The sequence below is a fragment of the Hirundo rustica genome, chromosome 1 (genome assembly GCF_015227805.2).
Source record: "Hirundo rustica isolate bHirRus1 chromosome 1, bHirRus1.pri.v3, whole genome shotgun sequence".
Classification (NCBI taxonomy): domain Eukaryota; kingdom Metazoa; phylum Chordata; class Aves; order Passeriformes; family Hirundinidae; genus Hirundo; species Hirundo rustica.
The window spans coordinates 12800789-12823714 of NC_053450.1; the positions used below are offsets into that span (position 1 = coordinate 12800789).

The window sequence follows — 22926 nt, forward strand, 5'->3', positions numbered from 1 at the left end:
GAGAGAAGAAATGAGATATGAGTGGTATTTCACAGGCCACAGGAGCCATCATCCCTGTGCTCACAATTTACAGTTTTCCCTTTCTTCATCATACTAGAAAGGTCACTGCAAATGACCAGAAAATTTAGCCCACATTTTTAACCACATAAACAAATCAAACCCAAGCAAAGACCCTGCTGACACAAGCTTTATGTCTGAAATAGCTGTTTGCACCACTCTGCAGCCCTAATTCTTCTAACTTTCCTGCATAAATGGAAACTAAATATACTCAGGGCACAAAGCTGGTGCTGGTGTTCCACAGAAGCTCCTCTGAGCATTCCAGGAGGGCAGAGTACAAGAATACCACAACTCTGGAGAATAATGAGCCAAAGACACACACACCAAACTCAGCAGTCAGATAAGCGAACAGGACTTCCTCATTACATGCAGAGCAGTATGATCAGTACAGCCAACCACACAGGTGAGAACACCTCTGAGGCAGAAAATGCATTCCCCACAGCCAAGTAAGTTCCGTTTTAGCTACTACTTGGCACCTTTTAACCAAGGGACATATCTCAGCTGTAACACCAAGGCTCAATCAGCACACAGGGCACCAGGAAAAGTGTGCTGACCATGAAACAGTCCTGAACCAGAGTCCTCATCAACAGACCTAGAATGGACATGAAGACCCCAAATCACACAGTGAGGGTGGAAATTACCCTGAAATCATCTCTCCTCAGTACAAGCCCATGCGTGCTGTTTAACAACAGATGAATGAGACAGACTATGAAACAAGACTCCTCCTCTCAAAGGGGGAACAGTAAAGAACAGCCTTGAAAGGGAATTTGTACAGGAGAAAATTAAAACCCAAAAAATTGGTATCTTATAGTTGTAATCAAGAAAACACCATCTCACAGCCCCTGAAAACAGATACCAAAACTTTAACCTTTCTCTCTCATTTTGCTGACCATAGCATAAAGCAAAAAATATTCTTCATTAGGGTATGCAAATCCATTATGAGTTTGCTGATGAATGCATCAGTTTTATGATTCCACATTTCTACAAGAAGTTCTTGGCCTTGCACATCCATCTTTAATAATATATCTGTCTGCTACCACCTCCCTAAAGCCTTTTTTTTTTTTTTTTTTTTTTGTTCTTCTTTCAAGGTTGCCATTCAAGTTTTTAAAAAGTGGCTCAGAGTTTCAACTTGTTGCAATGTGGCTTCCGTGTTATATCAAAGAGAAGCACCACTCATGACATACCAAGATGTTCACCTAGAATATACATAGTCCTGAGCAAGCCTACATTCAGACTGTGGAATTCATGCTGCCAGATGGTGAAGAACTGTTAAGGAATGTCTCAGCAGGGTAGTAATGAAAGTGTTTCAATAATGAAACATGTCAACACGGACCCTGAATCTGACTTATGGGAACATCTCTTGCTGCCAGCAGAATCCAGCCATGCAGTGCACTGTTGACTGGATGGATACTCAAGAGCTAATGACTTGAAGAGATGAAAATCAGTCTGAAGAGAATGAAAGACCATTCATTCAGCTGAGCTTCTATTAATCCATCATTCAAGAACATGAATAGCAGCCTCCCACTTCAACTAAGAATAAATTGCACAGAAAAAGGTCAATGCCTTAGGGAAAACTACCAAAGGAAAAAAAGGGGCCAGACAAGTTTTCAGTTGGTAATAGTTAAGAATTATGGAGCATTATACATATTTATTGTGCAGAGATATGAGGAGAAACATAACTCAAGGCTTATGAATATGAGGATAAGCATCTTTTAACTCAGGTTGTCAAACTGAGTGGTGCTGATATCAGGAGCTGGATTAGTTTATGAAAAAAATGAAACTTCAATTTAGGTCCAAGAGAGGCTAAGTCTCTTTTTCTACTCAGAGAGTAGAAAGACAGCTAGAAAGTTGTTCTCTTTCCAAAGTACAGATTCTAGATAACAGCGTCAACACTGTCTACACTTTAATGAAGCAGACGTATTCAAGGAGAGTTCCTTGAATTGATGGCTCCTTGATGGTCACATTTTGGATAACAGCAAGGCAATCTCTCCAGTCTCCATCTTCTACCTGGCCAGGAACATTTATGAGAGGTAATACACAACCTTAACCAGATATTAATGTACTGACAGGAAGAAATGCATTCCCTCCTACAGAAAAGCAGAGCCAGGAGATAAGTGGAATCCCTGGGTAAGAATGGAGACTGGTCATCATTTCTAATGCCAAGCTTTCTGTTTTCAGAATAAAGCAAGGGTCTTTCATCTAGAATATACAAACTGAAGAAGACATCCAGCAACCTCCACATTAATACTCACTCTCAACCTAAGCTAATGCAAATAAATAAAATTTTATACCTATCCAGAACAGATAAGGCAGTTACAAACACATAAGAGAGACTTCTTTATGATAAATCAACCCCTTGCTCTCAATCTGTCTTTCCCTCTCTTCCTCTCTCTTCCCTAGGATTTCTTCTGTCAGGATCAGTGTACAACTCAGCGTGAACTCTTTCCCAGTTCTAGACTTCACAGTAATTTCCAGGTCTTCAGTTTCATGCTTGCTGTCTCTCAAAAGTATATTTTTCTCTTATTCAGATTATGTGAACACACTTGTGTGCTCTTTAATTTGGCCAGAAGGCAGATGGAAATGCTGCAGTCTCTAAATGTAGCTTGCTTAGTTTTCTTCAAAGCAGCTACCAAATGGTGGCAAAGGAAAAGCACTTAAGAATTCCACCCATGTCAGTGCTGATACTTCCCATCATGTTTTTTCAGTCATGAGAGCCAGGAAGGAGTCTTCCAGATTATCCTAGCCAGGTCAATAGAAGTACTGCCGTTGCAGAATGAAATCCAAGTTGCAAGTAGTACTCAAAGGACACAAAATCTATTTCTGTCACCGAGACACACAAAGCAGCCACACGCAGACAAGAGGTTTTGCAGAGCAGAGGCTTCTCCGTCCACCTCAAAGCTGAGACAGTGGAGAGGGAGCCTCTTTGTTTTATTTCTTACTTTTTATATATTTGTGAGTCTAGCAGAAGATTGGCTTCTGGGGTTTTTCACCCCTCAGCCAAGTGGCTAAACCAACTGTCAGTTACAATTGTTTTCAGGTTAGAAATATGCAAACAAAGGACAGAAAATGAAAAACAAAGGATTTGCTTATGTTACATCTGTGGGAAAAGGTAGAAAACTGCTCTTAATATTGTACAATAACTAAAAAGATCTGACTCCATTTAGGAAAATCAAAAGGCTCAGAAAAACCAGGGTAACATATTTCCTCCAGAGAAATCCTTATGATGAATTCCTGGAATGAGAATTGATCATCCACAATACAATGAGCTAAACTTTCTGGATCGTAAAGAGGAGTTTACCCAAGAGTTTCCTTGTGTCAGAGCCCTCCTGTAAGTCCTCCAGTGTTTAACAAGGAATTTCTAATATACAAAGCTCTGCATGGCAGCTCACAGGTTTATAGCCTAGCTTGGAAAACTAATGAATGCCTCTCATCAAATTCTACCTTCTGAAAAGTACAGAAACCAACATGGCCTGGGTGCAACATCCAAAGTTCACATCTCAAAGAGAGCAATAGTATATTCTGACAAGTCTAGTTCATCTCCTTATTATAACAGATATTTTCATCACCTAAAGCTGAGAGAGAAAATGAAGAGTCCCAGAGAAGAATGGAAAACCATGACATTTGGCATAAATTAAAAAATAATCACTCAGAAAATCCCTATGCTCTGATGACCTAACATGGATGGGGACAGAATTGCTGGGCAGGTTATACATGGGGTCCAGTTCAGACATTTTTTAGCACACATCAGTGTGCTAAAAGCCACCACTGAAACCACTGAGATCGCTGGCTGTAGGCATTTAAATGAGAGTCCTATTGGCAAAGTTCAGATATTCAGGCGCTGCTTTCACTAGAGAAAGCTGAGATAGGAGACATCATGGATTCTCTGTTTAGGCTGAGGTTGGGCAGAACAAAGCCAACTGAATCCAAAGCCAAAGTGATGGAGTCTGAAACCAAAATCAGGTCAACAAAATGATGTCTGGGCTTAGCAACCTCAGAGTGATCAGAAGAGCATGGTGAGGGGAACATAATAATAAATGTTTGCCAAAACTTTGTGGTGGTCCAAAATGTTCTAATAATGCTGAAGCATGGCACAAGCATTACCCAGTCTTTTCAAGGGAGGCATAGGGATCTGGGGCCACTCCCTTTGAAGAAGCATAGAAAATAGATTCATTTCTATGTTCAAATTACTTACAGTTGATTAGTAAATGCTAGAACAAGCAGGTCTACACCACACACACAAGAGCTACTGACAATCAAGTCAAAGGACTGCATGTAGCTGCAAATATCACTGCAAATGTCACTGCATGCTACTCAGTACCGAAAGGCAGCTTTTGCTAAAGAGTACAAACACATTTGCCATGATGGTAAGCACAGAACTGAAAACTAACCCAAAAAAAAATCCTGAAGTAACAGGCTACACAGAGCACATGTCCTCAGGTGTGAGGCAGGTAATGACAGTAGATGTGTATCCTGTTTCATCCGTGACAAGGTAGTGCATCCGCATACTCCCTACAGACACTGCAAAGGTGAAATATTAGCCTTAGTATTATGCATAGACATCTTTTAGGGAAATGTAGGCAGTAGCCTAGAATTTAAATAAATGCAATCAATAGTTCTAAACTTCACTATGTTTTCTGATGCAGACTTTCATTTACAAATGTCCAAAAATGAAACCTATTATATAGAAGTATTCCACAATGTTTAAATACCATAACATATCTCAGAAGTAGGCAATATTCCCATTTTGCAGCATCAAGAAACTGATGCTAAAGACTAATGGCCAGGGTTGTCTCTAATGGAGGATAAGGTAGAAGGTGTTGAGCTAGCTAGTTCTGGGCAAGAAAGTGCATTTACCAGGGAGAGTGCGGTACTGAACAGGATCACTGCACTGCTATTAGTTTTGGAGCAAACTTGATTGCATCTAGTTTAAGCAATATTCACATGACACTGCACTGGAACAAAAGAAAACAAAAGGTGTGCAGAAACTTTGTGTTTGCCTCTTGTGTCATTCCAGCATAGACCCAGAAACTAAACAATAAGTACACAGGTTTCCTCCTTTTTGCATCTTCTGAGATCAGCGACACATTTGGGTAACTTGTTCTTATTTCATAACATGGTCTGTATGGTTCAGACTGGTGGGTCACAGCTTAGGGGGTAATGACAGGGGATACAGGAACGAGTACCTGGGGATTGTGCAAGATCTAATAGGTTATGTTTAGGAGGGGAACCAAAAGCATTGAAAGATAGTTTGGGGAAGAGCACGCGTGCGAAAATAGAACAAAAAAGACATCAAGGGGACCACCTCCATCTGCACAAATGGCTGATTAGTACTGGCTTGACCAAGCCCTGTGCTTGATCACCCCCGACCTATTGGGACTACGTGCTCAGTCCTGCTACTGGCTGGAGCACTGGGCTGAAGCGTTCAGTGGTCCCCACAGCAAGCCAAAAAATTAATATTTAAAGTGGAAGAGCTAAGTACTTTCTAACAACTTTTGCTCTTACCCTCAGATTGCAAAAGCAGAAAAATGTGCAAGAGCTGAGAAAAGACAAAGACTGTTTACGAAGAACATGATGGCACTGGGGGAAAATGCCCACACAGCATAGTTACCGTTTCTTTCTTCTCCTCCTCATAATCAAGACCTAAAATATCCTCCAGAAAGCTCAAGGAACCCTGCTAGTAAATCAATTTATAGGTTGTGTAAAGACGTAGTTAATGAGTTCCATAGGCCAGGAGTTCAGCAAGTAATAAAAAAATCATGACTAAAACCAACATTTGCAGTCCCATTAGCCAGGATGAACTGAGTAAAACTATGAAACACTGCCAATGAAGCAGAAGTTCAGAAGGTGTTCATTCCTGTGGCTTAGTCAAATACCTCATAGCGCTCATTTCACACTGTCTAGCAATACTTACTGAGGCATCTGACATTAACTAAACAGAGAAGTTAATAAATTAGATAATTAGTCTCTTCTGTCAATTTTTCCTACTCTGCTTAAATAGTTCCATTCAAAAGCTATAAAACTATGAATGGCAAAGCTCATTTGCATCAAATGTAGTAGAAATGTTGAAAGAAGAATGCAAATCAGTATATTTTTAAGCTTACTGCACCCCTCATTTCTATCACTATTGGAAGACTGATTCCACCTCACGCTAAGAGGTACTAAAATAGAAACCTCAGATAAGTGTACCATAGCATTTTGAGGAAGGATATGCCTTTTGCATAGCACTGAATGAAAAACACGTTATGGAAAAAAAATCATTCAGAAACATTTACATTGAAAGATTGTAGAAGTAATGTAAATAATAACATCACTAATAATGTACAACACATCAGGAAGTTGAAAAAAATATTATCAAAAACTATCCCACCACAAAACATAACTTTGGATATGTCTGCGCAGTTTTTACAGGCAAGTGAGCACTGGCAGATCACACCCACCTGAAATAAACTGCAGGCATACTTATTACTGCTTAGCAGGTATGTATCACATGACAGATGGCTTCAGGCCTCTTTCCAGAACACTTTAAGATACTAAACCCTGAAAGTGCTCAAAACCTGAAATTTAGTATAATATAACCGAAATCTCTTCTCTATGCATCACTGAGTAGTGAAGAAAAAAAAGAGACTGGAAACAGCATGTGTCAGAGGTAGCTGTGACTAAATGAGCAGGTCTTCTTCATTGTATTTATAACTTATTTATGTATATATCCGTGTGCATAATCATAATCATAATATCAGTTACCATGTTAAATTCATTACAGTCAGTAATAATATTAAATTCATTCAAAGGAAACCTTTGTTTCTCCTTACAGGTAATTTTTATATCTTCCTCAAAAACTTTTTAATTTAAATTAATATACAGTGCAGGACTATTGATCAAGGCACATGAAGTCACTATTGGTGTTTTTATCATTAGTTCAGGTTATATTACTTATATACTTAGATAATGTAACCTGATATGTGCACCTCAGGCCAAGGTATGGCATTACACAAGTCATTATATAGAGCTTCTGCTTTTCTATCACGCAAGCCCATTAGGATTTCTATGCTCTTTTTCACTCACCCAGTACCTAAATTTTCCACTGCCAAATTGTCCATTCTATAATCATGGCAAATATATTAGCTATAAGTTATCTGTGCTAAATTTCTACTGGCTTGTCACAGTCTTCCACAATAGGAAACTCAGATCTAGCTTTTATAGTCAATCAGTTTCTCTTAGAGCTCCCTCTATATTCTGTTTGGGCAGGGGACTGGCTGGCAACACCCTTTGTCTCAGAGCTTTCAGTTGGCTCCCCACCAGCCCAGAGAGCTCAGCTATTGTTCTCCCAGATTGGCTCCTAGCATGTGGTAAGGATGCCTCCCATCAGAAAGAGGCACTTAAGGGATTGAAAAAGCTGTTCCCCCACAGTATTTTAGCTTAACACCACATAACTGGATTTTCATAGAAATTGGTGAAAAAAAACCACACCTGCCCCTAATGGACTTGCTCTGGGGTGAAACACAATTTTGAGTTGGTAAGGTTGAACAAAGCACCATGTTCTATGCTGTGCAGTGAAGACCCCTGGCCTCCCTAACCAGTCATACTTACTGTCTGACTCTATTACACGCAATTTACAATGAGAAAGTGACTAACATTGTGATACACAAATCACAGTCTTTTATGGGAGCTTATTCCTCATTATTTGAATGTCTACAGGCTGTGTAAGGCTTATCCTGCAACACCTGATTCAGAAGAGAAATCTGACCCATACATGCTCTATGCTGTCCTAAATCATCTTGATTTGAGATTCCTATAAGGGAATTTCCAAACAGGCCAGGTTAAAGACTGTGTAAATTCGTTACTCTAGTAAAGCACTGATGGAACACCTTTGATGTTGGGTGTTTGTGGCCAGGTTTGGCAGGATGGAAGCTGTAGGGGTGGCCTTTTTGAAGAGAGGTGTCCATGGACAGGTGGTGGCACTTCTGGGAAAACATATTTGAGAAAGGAAAAAAGATGCCCAGCAAAAAGTGAAGGAGAATGAAAAGATGTGAGAAACATTAGAGAGAACCCCAAGGTCAGAGGAGAGTGTGCTCCATGGCAGAGCAGATATTCTCTGCAGCCTATGGATAATGTACATGGAAAAAAAGGGATGAGAAGAAGGGGATGGAAGAGAGGAAAAAGCTACGCCCTGATCACTACCTCTTCACACCCCTTTTGCACCACTTGTGTCCTCTCTGAAGGGACTTGGACTGAGTGTAACTTGCAGTGATAACAAGGGAGGAGGAGAGGAGTCTGGGAGGAGGTCAAGCTGAGCCTGGGAAAATGGAAAGAAAAGCTCTTGTTTTAATGTTTGTCTCTTTTGTTTCCCACTACCCACATTAGCAAAATTTTTAACTGGCAATAAATTAAGTAAATCTTCCCCCACTTGATTCTGTTTGCCTGCCATGGTAACTTGTAAGCAGTCTCCCTGTCTTTATCTCAACCTATGAACCCTTTCATTCCTGTTCTTCCTCTTTTCTCTCCCATCCTGCGGGGGAGAGGAATGAGTGAGCAGCTAGGTGGGAGTTTGGCCGCTAGCCTACACTAAGCCACCACACCTCTCAACTAACCCCCCCCCCCCACCCAAGTCAAGTCAACAGGCATGCAGATAAAACTGGCCTCAGTATTTTGTTGTTTATATTGAAATGGGTAGCTAAACCCAGTTCAGACACATAGAGAAATACTCTGCAGAAAAAGATAATCATATATTTGCCAGAGGATATAGTAAAAGAACTCATTCTCCCCTCCCCGAAGGGATTTGATTAGAGAATCAGTCATATAAGCTCTCTGAGAAACAGTAAAACATCTGAGAAGGCACAGAATGTATTAACCCCTGTCACTGTACAGAAAAGAGCTTTGTACATGAGGGAGCTGGAGAGAAGCCAGGGTACAAGTACTCGAATATCAGTGCGTGCTGAAAGAAGCTGCATCTGTGAGCTTTTTCTCAACAGACAGAAAGAGAAAAGGCTTCTGACATTCAGTCATTAAGATGAGTGTGCACAGCAGTGATAAATCACTAAGCTGAAAAATGACAGGTTCTCAAAAATATAGAAAGGAGATTCAAGACTTGAAAATGGTCATGCAGAAGAATTACTGAAAGTTTCTGGAAATCAAATATGAAGCGAACATTTGAAGGCTGAGCATTAGACATTATGCCTGAATTAATTTGGGACCATGACATTGGATATACACTGGAGGTTTGCTTGCGATAAGAGCACAGTACTCATAGCAGAAAGGCAGTAAATCTTTTTAAACTACTTGAATGAGTAAGACAGAATAGATGGAAAACTTTAATCTAGGCTGCTGAAGCTGCTTTACTAGCAAGTCATACAAGCTGTTGACAGAGTTCCATAAAGACAGAGGAAAACCCTCATAACAATTTGATTTAAGGACAGAAGAAGAAAGTAGATTTAGGAGTTCAGGAGAAGGCATTTACAACTCCCAGCACTGCTCAGAGCCTTAGACAGTTAATAATTAAATAGCAGACAGTACTACATAAAGAGTCCTCCAAACCACAGATGAAAATACGAGTGAAATGCTCTGGAACTACCTAGAACCATGAGTACAGGTATTTACAGGTTGCACTTCTTAGCAAGGAGCTGGTTTGTAAGAGCAGAAGGGTTATGGTGAAAACTTTAGCCCATTGAAGCTGAAAGAGAAATTTCTGGAGTTTACTGTGTGACCCTGAAGAAGGTATATTAGCTAAGCATTTATAAGCAACAAGTTTATATTATTATGTGCCTGTAGCGCCTTTAAGGAAAATCAGCAGGATACATGACCTATCAAAATGCACAAATTGGAGCTTGTAATATTGAAAGAGTTCACACTCTTTTTTCATACTCGCTGACAAGTACATTGATGTGCTTTATTAGTTTTGTCCCAAAACAATGATTTTGGATTTTCTGATTTACTAATGCCAGAAAGCATCATTCTGTAACAAGTGGTGCAGATGTTCACAGAAGGCACCTAACTGGACACTAATAACTGGGGAATTCTGCTCCTTCACTCAAGACAAGAGCAGAAGCAACAATCACTGACAACAACAGTCTGGACAATGGTTGTTTTCAATTTGTCTAATGGGCAAAGATTGCTCTTGTTCTCAGGTAAGATATTATTCTGCCTAACTCAACCTGGCTGCCATCATAAAAGACTTTTTAGAAGTTTATACAAACACATTAGTAACACCCTCAGTAAGTTCACAAACAATACCAAGCTGGGCATCAGTGTTGATCTGCTGGAGGGTGGAAGGGCTCTGCAGAGGAATGTGGACAGGCTGGATCAATGGCCCAAGGCCAGTGGTGTGAGGTTCAACAAGGCCAAGTGCTGGATCCTGCACTTGGGTCACAATGACCCCATGCAGTCGTACAGGCTGGGGAAGAGCGGCTGGAAAGTTGCCCTTGGAAAAGGACCTGGAGCTGCTGGGTCAAGATTGAACATGAGCCAGGTGTGCCCAGATGGCCAAGAAGGCCAATGGCATCCTGGCCTGGATCAGCAGTAATGTGGCCAGCAGGACCAGGGCAGTGACTGTCCCCTGTACTCAGCACTGGTGAGGCCACACCTCGAGTGCTGTGTCCAGTTCTGGGCCCCTCAGTACAAGAAGGACATTGAGGGGCTGGAGTGTGTCCAGAGAAGGGCAACAGAGCTGGGAAAGGGTCTGGAGCACAAGTCTGATGAGGAGCAGCTGAGGGAGCTGGGGGTGCTTAGCCTGGAGAAAAGGAGGCTCAGGGGAGACCTTATCCCTCTCTACAGCTCCCTGAAGAGAGGCTGTAGCCAGGTGGGGTTGGTCTCTTCTGCCAGGTAATAAGGGACAGGACAAGGACAAATGGCTTCAAGTTGAACCAGGGGAGATTCAGATTGGATATTATGAAAAATCTCATCACGGCAAGAGAGGGTAAACATTGGAACAGGCTGCCCAGAGAATTGGTGCAGTCAGCATCCATGGTAATGTTCAGTAACTGAATGGATGTGGCACTTCATGAGATGTTTTTGTGGACATGGTGGTATTAGGTCAAATATTGGACTTGATGATCTTGCACGTTTTTTCCAACCTTAATGATTTTATAATTCTAATTTCTTCTGTAGTGTTAACTCACAAGGTCTAACCAACTTGACCAAAGATAAATGCAGACACTGAATGTATCAGGGTTGCTATTAAATCCATCAAATTTAGCTGTACACTAAATGGTTATGAAACCAATTAACTTCTGGCCTCAATTCATTTGGTCGTACTCAAATCATTTCCTGTCAAACATCTGCAGAGGATCAAGTTATTATTCACGGTTTTGCCATAAAATTTTGTATTTATTTCTTTAATCCATTTCTTTCAGACTTTTCCTTATTTCTTTGATCCAATTTCAATTTGAGGTGGCATGGTCTTTATATATTAAACTAGGAAAATTTTGATACCATTACTGTCTGTGTATCAGTTCTGAATTCACTTCTACACCAGCTACACATTTTTTGCTGATGTTGTTATTTTTGCCCAATGTTTTCACTTGGAATCTCACCCTACTCCCACTGAAGTCATTCAGTTGGAATCTCCATCACTTTGCATAACCATTATACTGCGCAAAGCAGAGAAATATGCAACTGTAAGAGGAAAAAGGCCTGCTACTTTTCAATAATATAAAGCTGAGTTGGAAATAGGGCTAAACAAATTCAAGAATTCATAAAAATTGGCATATTTTTTCTTAATGATCAGGTTTGCTGATCAAGAAGATTGTAAGTTTTGCCTTAGTTTTAAATGCATACCCCAGTTTTTTAGTAAAACCTGCTACAATAAGTATAGGGGAATACCTTTTCACAAGCGCTGGAGATGTGTTTTGTACAAACTGCCCTGGTGCAGCTGAAAAAGTTCAGATGAGTAAAATGTGGTGGAGGAATGAGGAAAGTGACTAAACTAAAAACTTCAAAAGTAAACATAAATCCTAAAAAGGGAGAGACTGCAGATCCAAACTCCTCTTGCCAATTGTATTTTTGCCCTTACTCCATGAAAAAAGCATAAATTCTCTCCTGCAGTCTGGCAGACACTTTCTTCTGTCTGTATTTAATCAGCATTTTCCAAGTATAGGCCCAGTTTCCCCCCCCTTCAACTTTTATCACTTGTCCTTCATTGCAAAAGCAAATCACATTTTCCTTCTCTGTTCAGTCATTTCTTCCAACACGGCCTTCATCTAGATACGATGTAAGAAAGATCACCTATCCACTACCCTGTCATGCACTAGCAGGTACAACTTGTCTCTTTAGTGTTGCAAACGCCAGCCAACATTCTTCCAATACACCCAATGGAATTCAAGGGTGTTTTGGCTTGAGAAATGCTGTATAGAAACAAACTTGCATAGTGTTAATAAATACAGCATGACACAAAAATGTATGGTAAGAATAAAAACCCACCAAAGAAAAATTTGCATGGGCTTCAAGGAGCTTTGGGTGAGGTCTTTTATCCTTGCATCACTGGAGACAGATTTATATGGAAGGGGAAAATGGGATCCTTGAAATTGTCCGGTTTATTCACAGAGAGACTATTTAAGGTCATACCAAGCTCTTTTTGTTCTGTATACCATAACTTCTGAAGGGAATAATTACTGTTGGGGTTACTTCATAAAGAAGATGCTATTTGAATTTTAAAATAACAGGAAATAGAGCTGTATGTTAAGCTTGAAATAGATTTTCATCCATACTAGATGAACTTCTCATGGCAAGCAGTATCACATTTCACCAGAAGATTGGCCCCTTGCAACAGGACAAAATTAACTCCTTTTTTTTTCTTTCCCTCAAAATGTTTCAAATGTTTTCATATATACAACCTACTCTAGGACAGACTTATCACGTTATTATGTGGCTAATTATACAATAGTATTAATTTGACTTTATGTGGGAATTCATACTGCCAGTCTGTCTTACAGCCAAGAAGAAGTTATTACATACACACACATCTGCATAATTATTCCACTACTCAAAGTGCACCCAGTAAGGAAGTACAAGCAGCTTTTCATAATTTTATTATTATCTACAATTATTTTTTAGCAATTTTCATCTACTCATGATAGCATTTAGTACTTTATAAAAAAGCAAAGCAAAACACAGAAATAAAAGCAATACCTCTGTAGCAACTCTCCAATATTTCTGAAAATACTGGGTTTTCCCCTATATTTAATTTAACCCTGGCAATCAGATTTAAAGTACTATCACGCAGAAAATCTCTACAATGGCCAAGTTAAATAAAGAAGCTGATTATTTTCAAAATATCACATAAGTTGTATGCATTATGATCTGACCTTCTGGAGCTGGTTTACTCGCATTTGTTTTTTCTGGATCCTTCACCTTGGATTTATTTGTGTCTTTTCTTCTCTCTATGTCTTTAACTGTAAAGTAAGTGGGGAGAATCAGTTAATCTAGAAACAAGCATGTAATTTTCTTCTTCCTGATAAAGCCAGTTGCACAAAACATCTGAAGATATGCTTAAGTAATGAGTTATTGGTTTTTTTCCCCCTCCTTCCCTTTGTGTTTATTTTTTTAATGGATCTTTCCCCATTCTATCATCATTAAAACTCTCAAAACTGACTCTCTTCACACAGGAGAGTCCAAATAGTGACATCAGCACCTAAACCCATGCAGACAAGATCCCACACTGGAAATATAGTCCAGAAAATTGGCAAAGCTAGCTGGGGAAAGTCCAGCATTTCAAAGTTCCCCTCCAAGTCAGTCAACACAAAAGCACATAGGCCAGCTGTTACATTGTCCTCTTTACAGAATCAGCTTAGATCTCATGACCAAATCTGTATTCAGGGCACCAAATACTCCCAGGAGTGCAAGACTGCTCCAGAGCTGAGACTTTGACAGTTTCCTTTTCCACAAGTGGGTGGGATATCTTCCTTACTATGTCCCAAATCTCTCACAACAACCAAGCAGAACCCAATTTGGTTAGCAATTCCTAATATTACATTAGTAGCCAGTATCGCTCTACTAATAGTCTGAAGGTTCTGACAAAGCCAGACAAAGTCATTGCTAAAGTCACATATTGGGAAGAAAAAGCCCTTCCAGAATTTTGGAACGCTAATTGTTATCCACACTCCAGCTGTCTGCAACAGCCAGGAAAAGCTTAAAACAATGAAGCTGAGAATATCTTCCACAGAAAATAAAAATCTATTCCAATTACACTTCTTAGTTCATGTAAAACTGGATTATGACTGACATTCATCCTAGCAGGCACTCATCCTCAGCCAGGGCCAAAGTCTCTCTGTGCTTCATCATTCAAAAAACCACTTGAGGGCATGAAAGGATATCTGTCTCTTGACTATGTAAGAGACAGTGCAAATATTCTGTTGTACATTAGTGGAACCAAAGTCAAATGGATTTCACTAATTTACCCAATAGTATGTGGAATATCTGAACCAACCAGTAGTGTTCCATGTTCCAATCCAAAATATAATCACAAGACTAAGTTTTCAGGAAGACAATGAGCCCCTGTCAAACACTAGAATGTGATTTTCTCAGTATGACAATCCTTCACAGAACCTACAGTGTTCACACTCAAAGTACAGAGATGAGAATAAAATCCTGAAATTTTGACTCCTCTTCTTACTAAGACAGCCTGTATACTGTCTATCACCTCTCCCTTTAGCAAACAATTGTGAAACTGCTTTGGGAGCAAATTCAAGTCCACAAGCTTGCTGTGGAGCCAGCTTTTACCATGGCGGACCTTGGTTATTAGCTGGGTTACAAATGATGTCACAATGACACCAGGTCTTAGTCAGAAGTCTGGTTTAATCCTTTACTGGACAAGACTCTGACTAAAACAAGAAGTGAAATACCAGAAAAACATTGGCCAAAAACAATGCTGCTTCGTATCCTTCTAGGAACATTCCTTTGAGAAAAGGCCAAGAGCAAGGCAAATTAGCTGGCCTCCTCTAATGCTCGTGCTATTGAGGGGCAAGTCTCCAGAAAAAATGGTACAAAAGTCTGAAAATGCTCAAAGGAGACAAGTTGGTCACATCCTGACAGAGATTTCTGGATTTGGGAACTGTCAAAATTCTGACCACATAGGAAGAGCCAAGACAGCAGTTTTACTCAAATATTTATGCAGACAAAGATTTTATCTAGCACATGTTTTTACATCTGCATTTTCAAAGGAAAAAAATTCCCCATTGATCTTAGTTCATTAAACACTATGTATTAGAATAAGAATGTATACCACACTATATAAAGAGAAATACTCCTTTGACAATAACATTTTATTGTAAACTTGAGAATTCTTAGTACGTCAGTTACAACTCCACAACATTAAAACCATACTTCCAATGCACTAAACCAGATTATATTCTCAAAGCTCTTTATATATTTGACCTTTTTTCATCTCAAGAATTCGTGGCCACATGTCAGAGAACAGGGGAAAAAAAAACCTATCATACAGAAGAGCAAAAAAAGGATCTGTATATGTGCTGTATCTGGTTTTACTCATGAAAGGCATCATGTTTTTAAATTAAACTCCAGCCTTAAGTGCAGCAAAGAGAATATACTAAACAGAACACAATCCCCATCTTCTTAAATCAAGTTGCTACCTCTACTTTTCCTAAATGCCATTTCAAAACAGCTACCCCTAATATTATAGAATTTGCTGTAACCTTCTGTAGGCTTCTCTTTGATGCTAAAGTAATCTGTGGTTTTGTGGGTTTCCTAACCAGGATGGAAGTTAAGATAATAAATACATAGTCTTCGTGATGAAAAGTTAAAAGGACTTGGATACATACAACATCAAGTACTCGGCATATTTTATCTTGTGCTGGTTTTAAGACAAGTTAGTTTAGCAAAGGCAGTGTGAAAAATTTAGTGTCAGAGAATTCGTTAGGCTTTCAACTGTACTCCTACACTGCCATATTATCAACCAAATCTCCACTAATCATATTTAACACATTTAACATGAGGATCAAGATAAATCAGATGTGTCTATATCATTACGATATAGACATTAAGAGCATGTCTTGATCATATAAAAAATTAAATTTGTAAACATATTTGACCACTGAAGACCATTAAGAAATCATCCTTTCATACTACTGAACTAGTATGTAGTTGCCAGTTGGCACAGCTATAGCATTGTTTTAATAAAAAGGAATTTTTTTAATGTATCAGAATATAGCACTTTCTTCTATTCAAAAAATATTCTTTCCATAAAATAGCTAATTCCAGCTAATTTCCTAATGAAATGAGGAAGAAAGGGATGCCAATCCAGTGGAAACAAAAATAGCCCAATGCAATATACTATGCAATCAATTTAGGCCTCCACCTGTATTTACACCAGTTAAAATACATGGCTTTGATTTTCCTTCCACTACAGAAAAAACTGGTTTTCCATCATTTTCCATCCCTTTGTGTAAGACCTCTTACCATTTCAAAAGGTACATTAAATATCTGATACATTCTGTATGTCAGCCATAAAGAGACACGTACTTCTGAACTGGCCTTGTGCTGGCTTACTCTCCTTGTCTTCACTGAATGCAATGATCTGAAGGGCATAATTTTGATCTGGAATGAGACCTTGAATAATTGCTTTGGTTGCAGTATTTTGAAGAATTAATTGATTTGTTTTTCCACCTATAGGAGAAAAGACAAAAAAAATTAAAATACAGAACAAACACATAACTTTGTTTGCTTTTCTTACAGCACAATGAATGTAATAACTTAAAAATACCTCAAGCTCTACCTTGACCTAAGCATTCCCACTTTTTCCACTTTTGAGGCTATGCATACAGGCCAGAGAAGATCCCAGAAAAGCAACAAGATTTCCAGTCTAACCAGTTTCCTTAAACAGAAACACTCTTAAGGTCAGCATTTGTATCTGGGACTATGAAACAGCCATGGTGTCCACCAAAATCATTAAGAAAAAAGAAACATTTTACAAAAATCTGTCAAGTTTGGTAACATCATACTGACTGCTTTCACTCTATGATTGGCTGCCTATTCTGACCCTACCGTACTTTGCCATCTTTCTTTGGGCAAGGAAATTCTCATGTATAAATACAAACATTAAACATTTCTGTGGCCATTTACATATAAAGATTGCATGCCAATATGTACAAAGATGTATTTTAGCTGTATGTTAAAACTGTTTCTGTACCTAAATTTAATTTTAAATGTACAGAAGTAGGACCTTTCTGGCTCTATACAGATACTTTGTTATCTACCTTTTCAAGTTTTCATCCAAAAAAACTTTAAAAGATTGCTTGTTTTTGTTAATTCTTTCTGATCTTTTCTAGAGAGCTCACTAAGGGATAAGGGACGATGAGATCCACCTTAAAGATTGACTGAATTAGGAATCCAATGCTTTCTCTTGAATACTTCCTAGACTTCCTTACACCTCACTAGAAGAAAGGTAAAGACAGATGATCAATGACAATTCCCAAACACTACATATGAAGCATAACTAGCATTGACCCATTTCTGCTGCCTTAAGCATCTGATTCCCATTTTTGTGCCTGACCACCCTCTAGTGAAATCAGTCTCTCTTCTGTTGATCAGCCAGTACTTCATTACCCAAAGCTTGCTCACAATTTCTTCATTGTGGAGGATGACATTAAACTCTGAAAAGCTTTTATGCCTTAGGAAGATAGTTCTTTCACCTTAAGAGAACATACAGACTCTTACCTGAACTTGGAGTGACAAGAAGTTTATATCCAGTGAATTGCCCTTTGGGGGCTTTCCAAGAGATCTGCACACTGTCAGGACTCACTACATTGTATCTTAGTCTTGTTGGTGGGGAAACTGCAAGTTTGGAAAGAAAACAACATTTTACATTCAAATAAAGACTAACCAATTTTAAACAAACAAAAATAAAGACATATAATAACACAACAAAATTTTAATAGTAAAGGATGCATGTTATTTAAAATGTCACACACATCAGTTTATTAGTTTGTAAAATGACATCCCCAAGTGCACTACTTCCCTCAGACAGACCTTGTATTTATCTCTTTACAAAACAAACTAAACGACCTAACAGCAGAGGACAGAAAGACAAACAATGTTAGATGTTAAGACACTAGTTTAGCAGGCAAAGCTGGTAATAAAAATGCTCTTTGTTAATATATGGGAATTAAAATTGCTCACTTGCTTACACTGACAGTATGCAGGACCTACACTCCTTTACCTCTCATCACTGTGGGCATTTCCCCACACAATGTCACCCAGGGCCAAATTTTCAAACCCTTGTGAGGAGAGAATAACCAAGAGAAAAGACAGGCATGCAGAAGGCAAAGGGAACATCACCTGCCCAATTTGCAAACCTGGCTTAAGCAGCAAAAACTTTGCAGCTGCAAACACAGCTTCAGTCTCATCAAGACTGGCAGGCATGCACAGGCAAGTCAAGACTTAGACAGGGGCAATCTAGATGGTAAGTAAAATTTAGCTTCTATTTATATTGTGCCATTGCCTAGGTTTCAAACTGAAGCAGCAGGTGAAATGAATAAAAGTGTGAAATTATTGAAAAAGAGACAATATGTCAGTGAAGCAACCCACACAAGAACAAATGGGAAAACTGCCCCTTGTTGTTACTGTCATATCAGCAACTTTGTGTCTCTGCACATAAACTAGTTTTTCACAGTTTTGCGTTCCACTGCTCAGTCAAACTCCACAGATGCTGGACCTCACTCAACAAAACCTTTCCACTCTGCTTTGGGGCACATTCCCTCTTCACTGAAGAACTGCAGCAGAGCAGCTAGCAGTGCAGCCTGGGGTATCCAAGGCTGTCAACAAGGGGGAATCTTCATATATTTGAATAGAATTTGGCTCACAGAGAACAAACTAATCTACAGGGAAAGGCAGCCAGGGAAGCTACCCAGAGGCTGAACAACAGAAGGACTAGAAAACCTTTCACACCTCCAACCTTACTCCTCCTCTTCCCATTGTCTCCACAACCCCCTGAACAGGCTCCCTCATTTTCCAAACCCATGGTGCCTTTGCCACTATGTCCTTAAGGTTTCTATTAGTAAGTCTAAGAAATCAGGGAAGTTAATCTGGAACAGGCAAGTGGCAATTTCTTTTCCCCACATCTAAGATTGCTCTTAATTGACTAGGCTCATGCCCACAGTTTGTTGGTCCTGCAGATAGAGTAAACCAACAGTCTCATGATATTTCTGAGACTTAAGGACTACAGCACATGGAGCATCTGAGACAACAGGCAGAATGTGCTGGCCAACAATCTCTGGCCTCTCCATTTGACCTGCTACAGCCGATGCAGCTCTGGCACCAGCAGCAGCCAAAAACCTGTCCTGAATCAATAACTTTTTCCTACATGCTATTTTTTCCAGCAGCTTGGGGGAAGAAAGAAGGAAAAAGACAGGCTGTAGTTTTTTGAGATTCAGGGGTGTGTGTTTTTTCATGTCATCTGCTGCTAAATACGCGTGGATCTCAGAAGTAAGAATCTGGAGGTTTAATACTAGAGATATATTCCCTTGCATCCAGCCTCTCATTCTGTAAGCGGCAGTTTTGTCAGAACAAGGGCAGGTTCTGCAGTTCTCTTCCTAGAGGGACTTAACACCAGAACACAGAAAAGAGAGCACATAATTACCAAGAACACCTCAGCAACACCTGTGCTTTCTCAAAGACCTCAGAGAACAAGCTAAAGAAGAGAGGCAAGGGGACAGAAACATCAGGCAGCGCACGAACTCCACACACTCAAAGCTATTCTGATTCTCAGCACTGGGCTCACACCCAACCCATGCATTTCCTTAATTACTTGGCACAATCTTGTCAGACCTCATCTTCAGCTTGTCTGTCACCTCCCTGAAGTTTAGAAAGAAAGGCTACAAGCAAGATCGAGCGCGGGAATCGCTGCAAATACACCACCGGTTCTTTGAAAATTTGGCCCTTGTACTGCAAAATGTTTTGCTAGGCAGGTTTCTGCAAGAACATTCAGCATGCTGTAATTGTAAAACCATGACAGAGACTATGGCAAAAAGTTTTTAAAGCCAAGCAGACTGTAATTATGAATTACAGCTTTTAATTCATTCTCAGATTCATTGTGTCTTTGAGCTATACATAAATCACAATAAATTGATGAATGAACAAGAGTGACAAATCACACCTAGAAGTTTGCAAAAATACAATTCATTTATTATTTTGCCTCAGGAATAGAAAATAAGCTCTTAAATAATGGCTGTATGGAAGTGTGAAAATGCTGCAGATTTTACTGGGATTAAATGGTAAATTTGTATGGGGATTAAGAAGCAGAGCAGAGAGCAATAAGGTAACATCAAGGATTGTAAAAAAAAAAATCATGTCTTATAATTTCAGAGTTCACTTTCTCTGCCATCTTCTTCCTTTCCCATCATTTCTTTCCATCCTGCTTTCAACTTGACAGTTTCTGAAAGCACCTTCTAACAAAGAAGCATAGTTCTGGCCTAACTGATATTAGCCATCACCAAAACAAGTAAATATTTGAGCCCCTAAAAAACAATCACAGACTTTACAAGCAAGGAAGGACACAATCACCAGAAGTTTTTTCATATACTACAGAGTTACAATGTGAAAGACTAGAAAAGTTGTGCCAGAATAGTCTTTACATAACTGGTCAGTTTTCACTGGGTACTTTTTGTATTAAAGGCAGCAGTGCAGCATAAGGGACATTCCCACATAGCAATAAACTATAAGAAAGAAAATAATTGTTCACTAGGCAGATAATCAACTGTGTTTTAGTTGTGCAAAGACTAATGTTCTGGCATAGAAAAGTACATAAAGCTAAGTTAAAAATCTAGCACTCAAACAGACAACAAAATATTGATGGGAATTACTACACATTCACCAACCTGAAGAGGATATCTTTATTTCTTTGGACCTTTATTGTCTGTGGAACAAAATCTCACTTCTTGCAGAAAGGGAAAAAAATTAATCCAAGCTGAGTCAGTTAACTGATAAAAATCAGTAGCTAGATCTCATTAAGTGGTTTTACAGGAATGCAAAAGAGAACGGCTGTCAGCAACGTTAGAGCGGTCACCCAAAAGAAAACTGACAAGTTCAAGGCTTTGGTTTACTCCACCAGGTAAATTAGCACTCCAAACACATAGCTCTTATGGACAGCTAAGGAAAGAATGTTTTCAACTCTTATTGGAAAGAAAAAAATACGATAAATTGCTTATGGACAATTCTCCAAGAACTCCAATAGTCTAAATTTGGATACCAACTAAATATTGTGGCTTTCAATTTGCTGCTGTCATAAGAATTGAACAAGTTAATATGCACCACAATTACTTAGCAATTACAGTAGTAACACATGAAAATTATTGCTACACAAAGAAGTGTTTCCATCTTTAAATACAGAAAAACTCTCAAAGCAAGTTACTTTATGAATAAATGAAAAATTCTCAAGTGTTTCTTGCCCAGCACTATTTTTATGTACTATAAAAGAACACAAGTAGACAAAAGCTGTTATTTATACATTATATTGAATGGGAAAGAAACAACAGTGCTGAAAAAATAATTGTTGTGGAGTAAAAACTGAACAGCGATATGTGGTTTATAAGGCAATAGGGCGAAAAATGAGATAGAACCACATAGCTCCTCTGAAGGGATAATTTGTAGCTTCAGGCATGTTGGATTCAGTCTCACAAACATATTCTCCTTTCCAAGAAGTCACATCACACACCTTTACCTGAGCATCTTTGCCAAAGGAAGGAAACACAGGCTGGAACTAATGCCAGCTCTTCCTACAACTTGGCAGAGTGTACAGTTGATTAAAACAGACAAACACACTGTATTAAATTGTAAATAGTTAGCCAGCTGCATGAAATGTTTACTTCAAGAGGTGGCAACCTCAAGAAAAGAAAAAATTTGAGAAACATCTTATTATTTTTAGTGTACCAAGATATTTTTTTTCTTTGAACCTGGAACAGAGATTTCATATCACCTAATTCAATAGCATAACAGTCATTTTGGGCTAAGGCAATGGTCCACTTAGCTTATTATCACACTGCTGACAGCATTCCATAGCTGATGCTTGCTGAAAGAGTGTAAAAACAAGGGAAGTATTGTTCTTTATTCATCAAGTACACCAACTCTAGCTGCTGCTGGTGTGATTACTGTGGAAAAAAACCCAAAACCCTCTCTGACTTTCATTTCATTGTATTAGTATTAAAGGGAGAAAACTCTCTAACTATAACTTATTGAATCAAAGTTTTAAAAAAGCAGAGAAAAATATAGTTTTCCAAGATCAAGGAATTTCACAAAACTCTCTGGAGATGGATCTCAATCCCCAGTCTTGTTTTCCAAATCTTAACCATATGTATTAGGACTGAAATACAGAGAAAAGACTGACCATATGCTTTGCTTTTTTGGCTCATTAAGTCACAAACATTCTGGAGCTAATTTCTGACCAGAATGATGCACTGAACATTGGGAACGTACATTTCTTGATTCACCTCACATCGCCAACATCAAATATTACAGCTTACATGTGTCCCTAAATTCTGGGAGAGGCTTGTAAGATGCTCACAGATTTCCAAACATCCAAGATGGTATGCTTCCCAGCATTCAAGTGCCACGCAAAATGCACAACAGTGCTACTTGTATTATCAGGATTTTGAAAGCCTCATGGTTCCAATAGTCTCCAAATGTGCTCATAAATAATACATTATACAAAATGCTTTAAAAGACCCCAGGATCCAATTCTGCTCCCAGTTATGTCCACACAATCTCATATCAAAGGGATTACATAAATCTAAAGTTGAGAGAAATGCCTTTTGTAGAAATAATAAAAACTCATTGGTATTCTTCCTCCCTCCTTCCCCAAGCAATGGGATAATTTTTCTCTAGCAGTCAGACACTGTCAATACAATCCAACAAGTATGTAACAATCCCAGC

The 22926-nt window shown here is 39.0% G+C and overlaps 1 protein-coding gene across 6 annotated transcripts in view; it reads right to left on the reverse strand.

Moving 5' to 3' along the window:
• The window catches only part of COL14A1 (collagen type XIV alpha 1 chain), a 118016-nt gene that overhangs the window by 91130 nt on the left and 3960 nt on the right, over positions 1-22926 (reverse strand). For 5 of the 6 annotated variants that reach the window (XR_009207627.1, XM_040060144.1, XM_040060168.1 and 2 more), the window contains exons 3-5: positions 17719-17835; positions 16525-16668; positions 13353-13439 (exon numbers count right to left, since the gene is read on the reverse strand). The exons of the other annotated variant lie outside the window; for it this stretch is intronic. Coding sequence is in view for 4 of the 5 variants with exons in the window: in XM_040060144.1 (XP_039916078.1) it covers positions 13353-13439; positions 16525-16668; positions 17719-17835 (348 nt within the window). In the remaining variant the exon portion in view is untranslated. The remainder of the gene's footprint in view (positions 1-13352; positions 13440-16524; positions 16669-17718; positions 17836-22926) is intronic. 6 annotated transcript variants of the gene reach the window in all.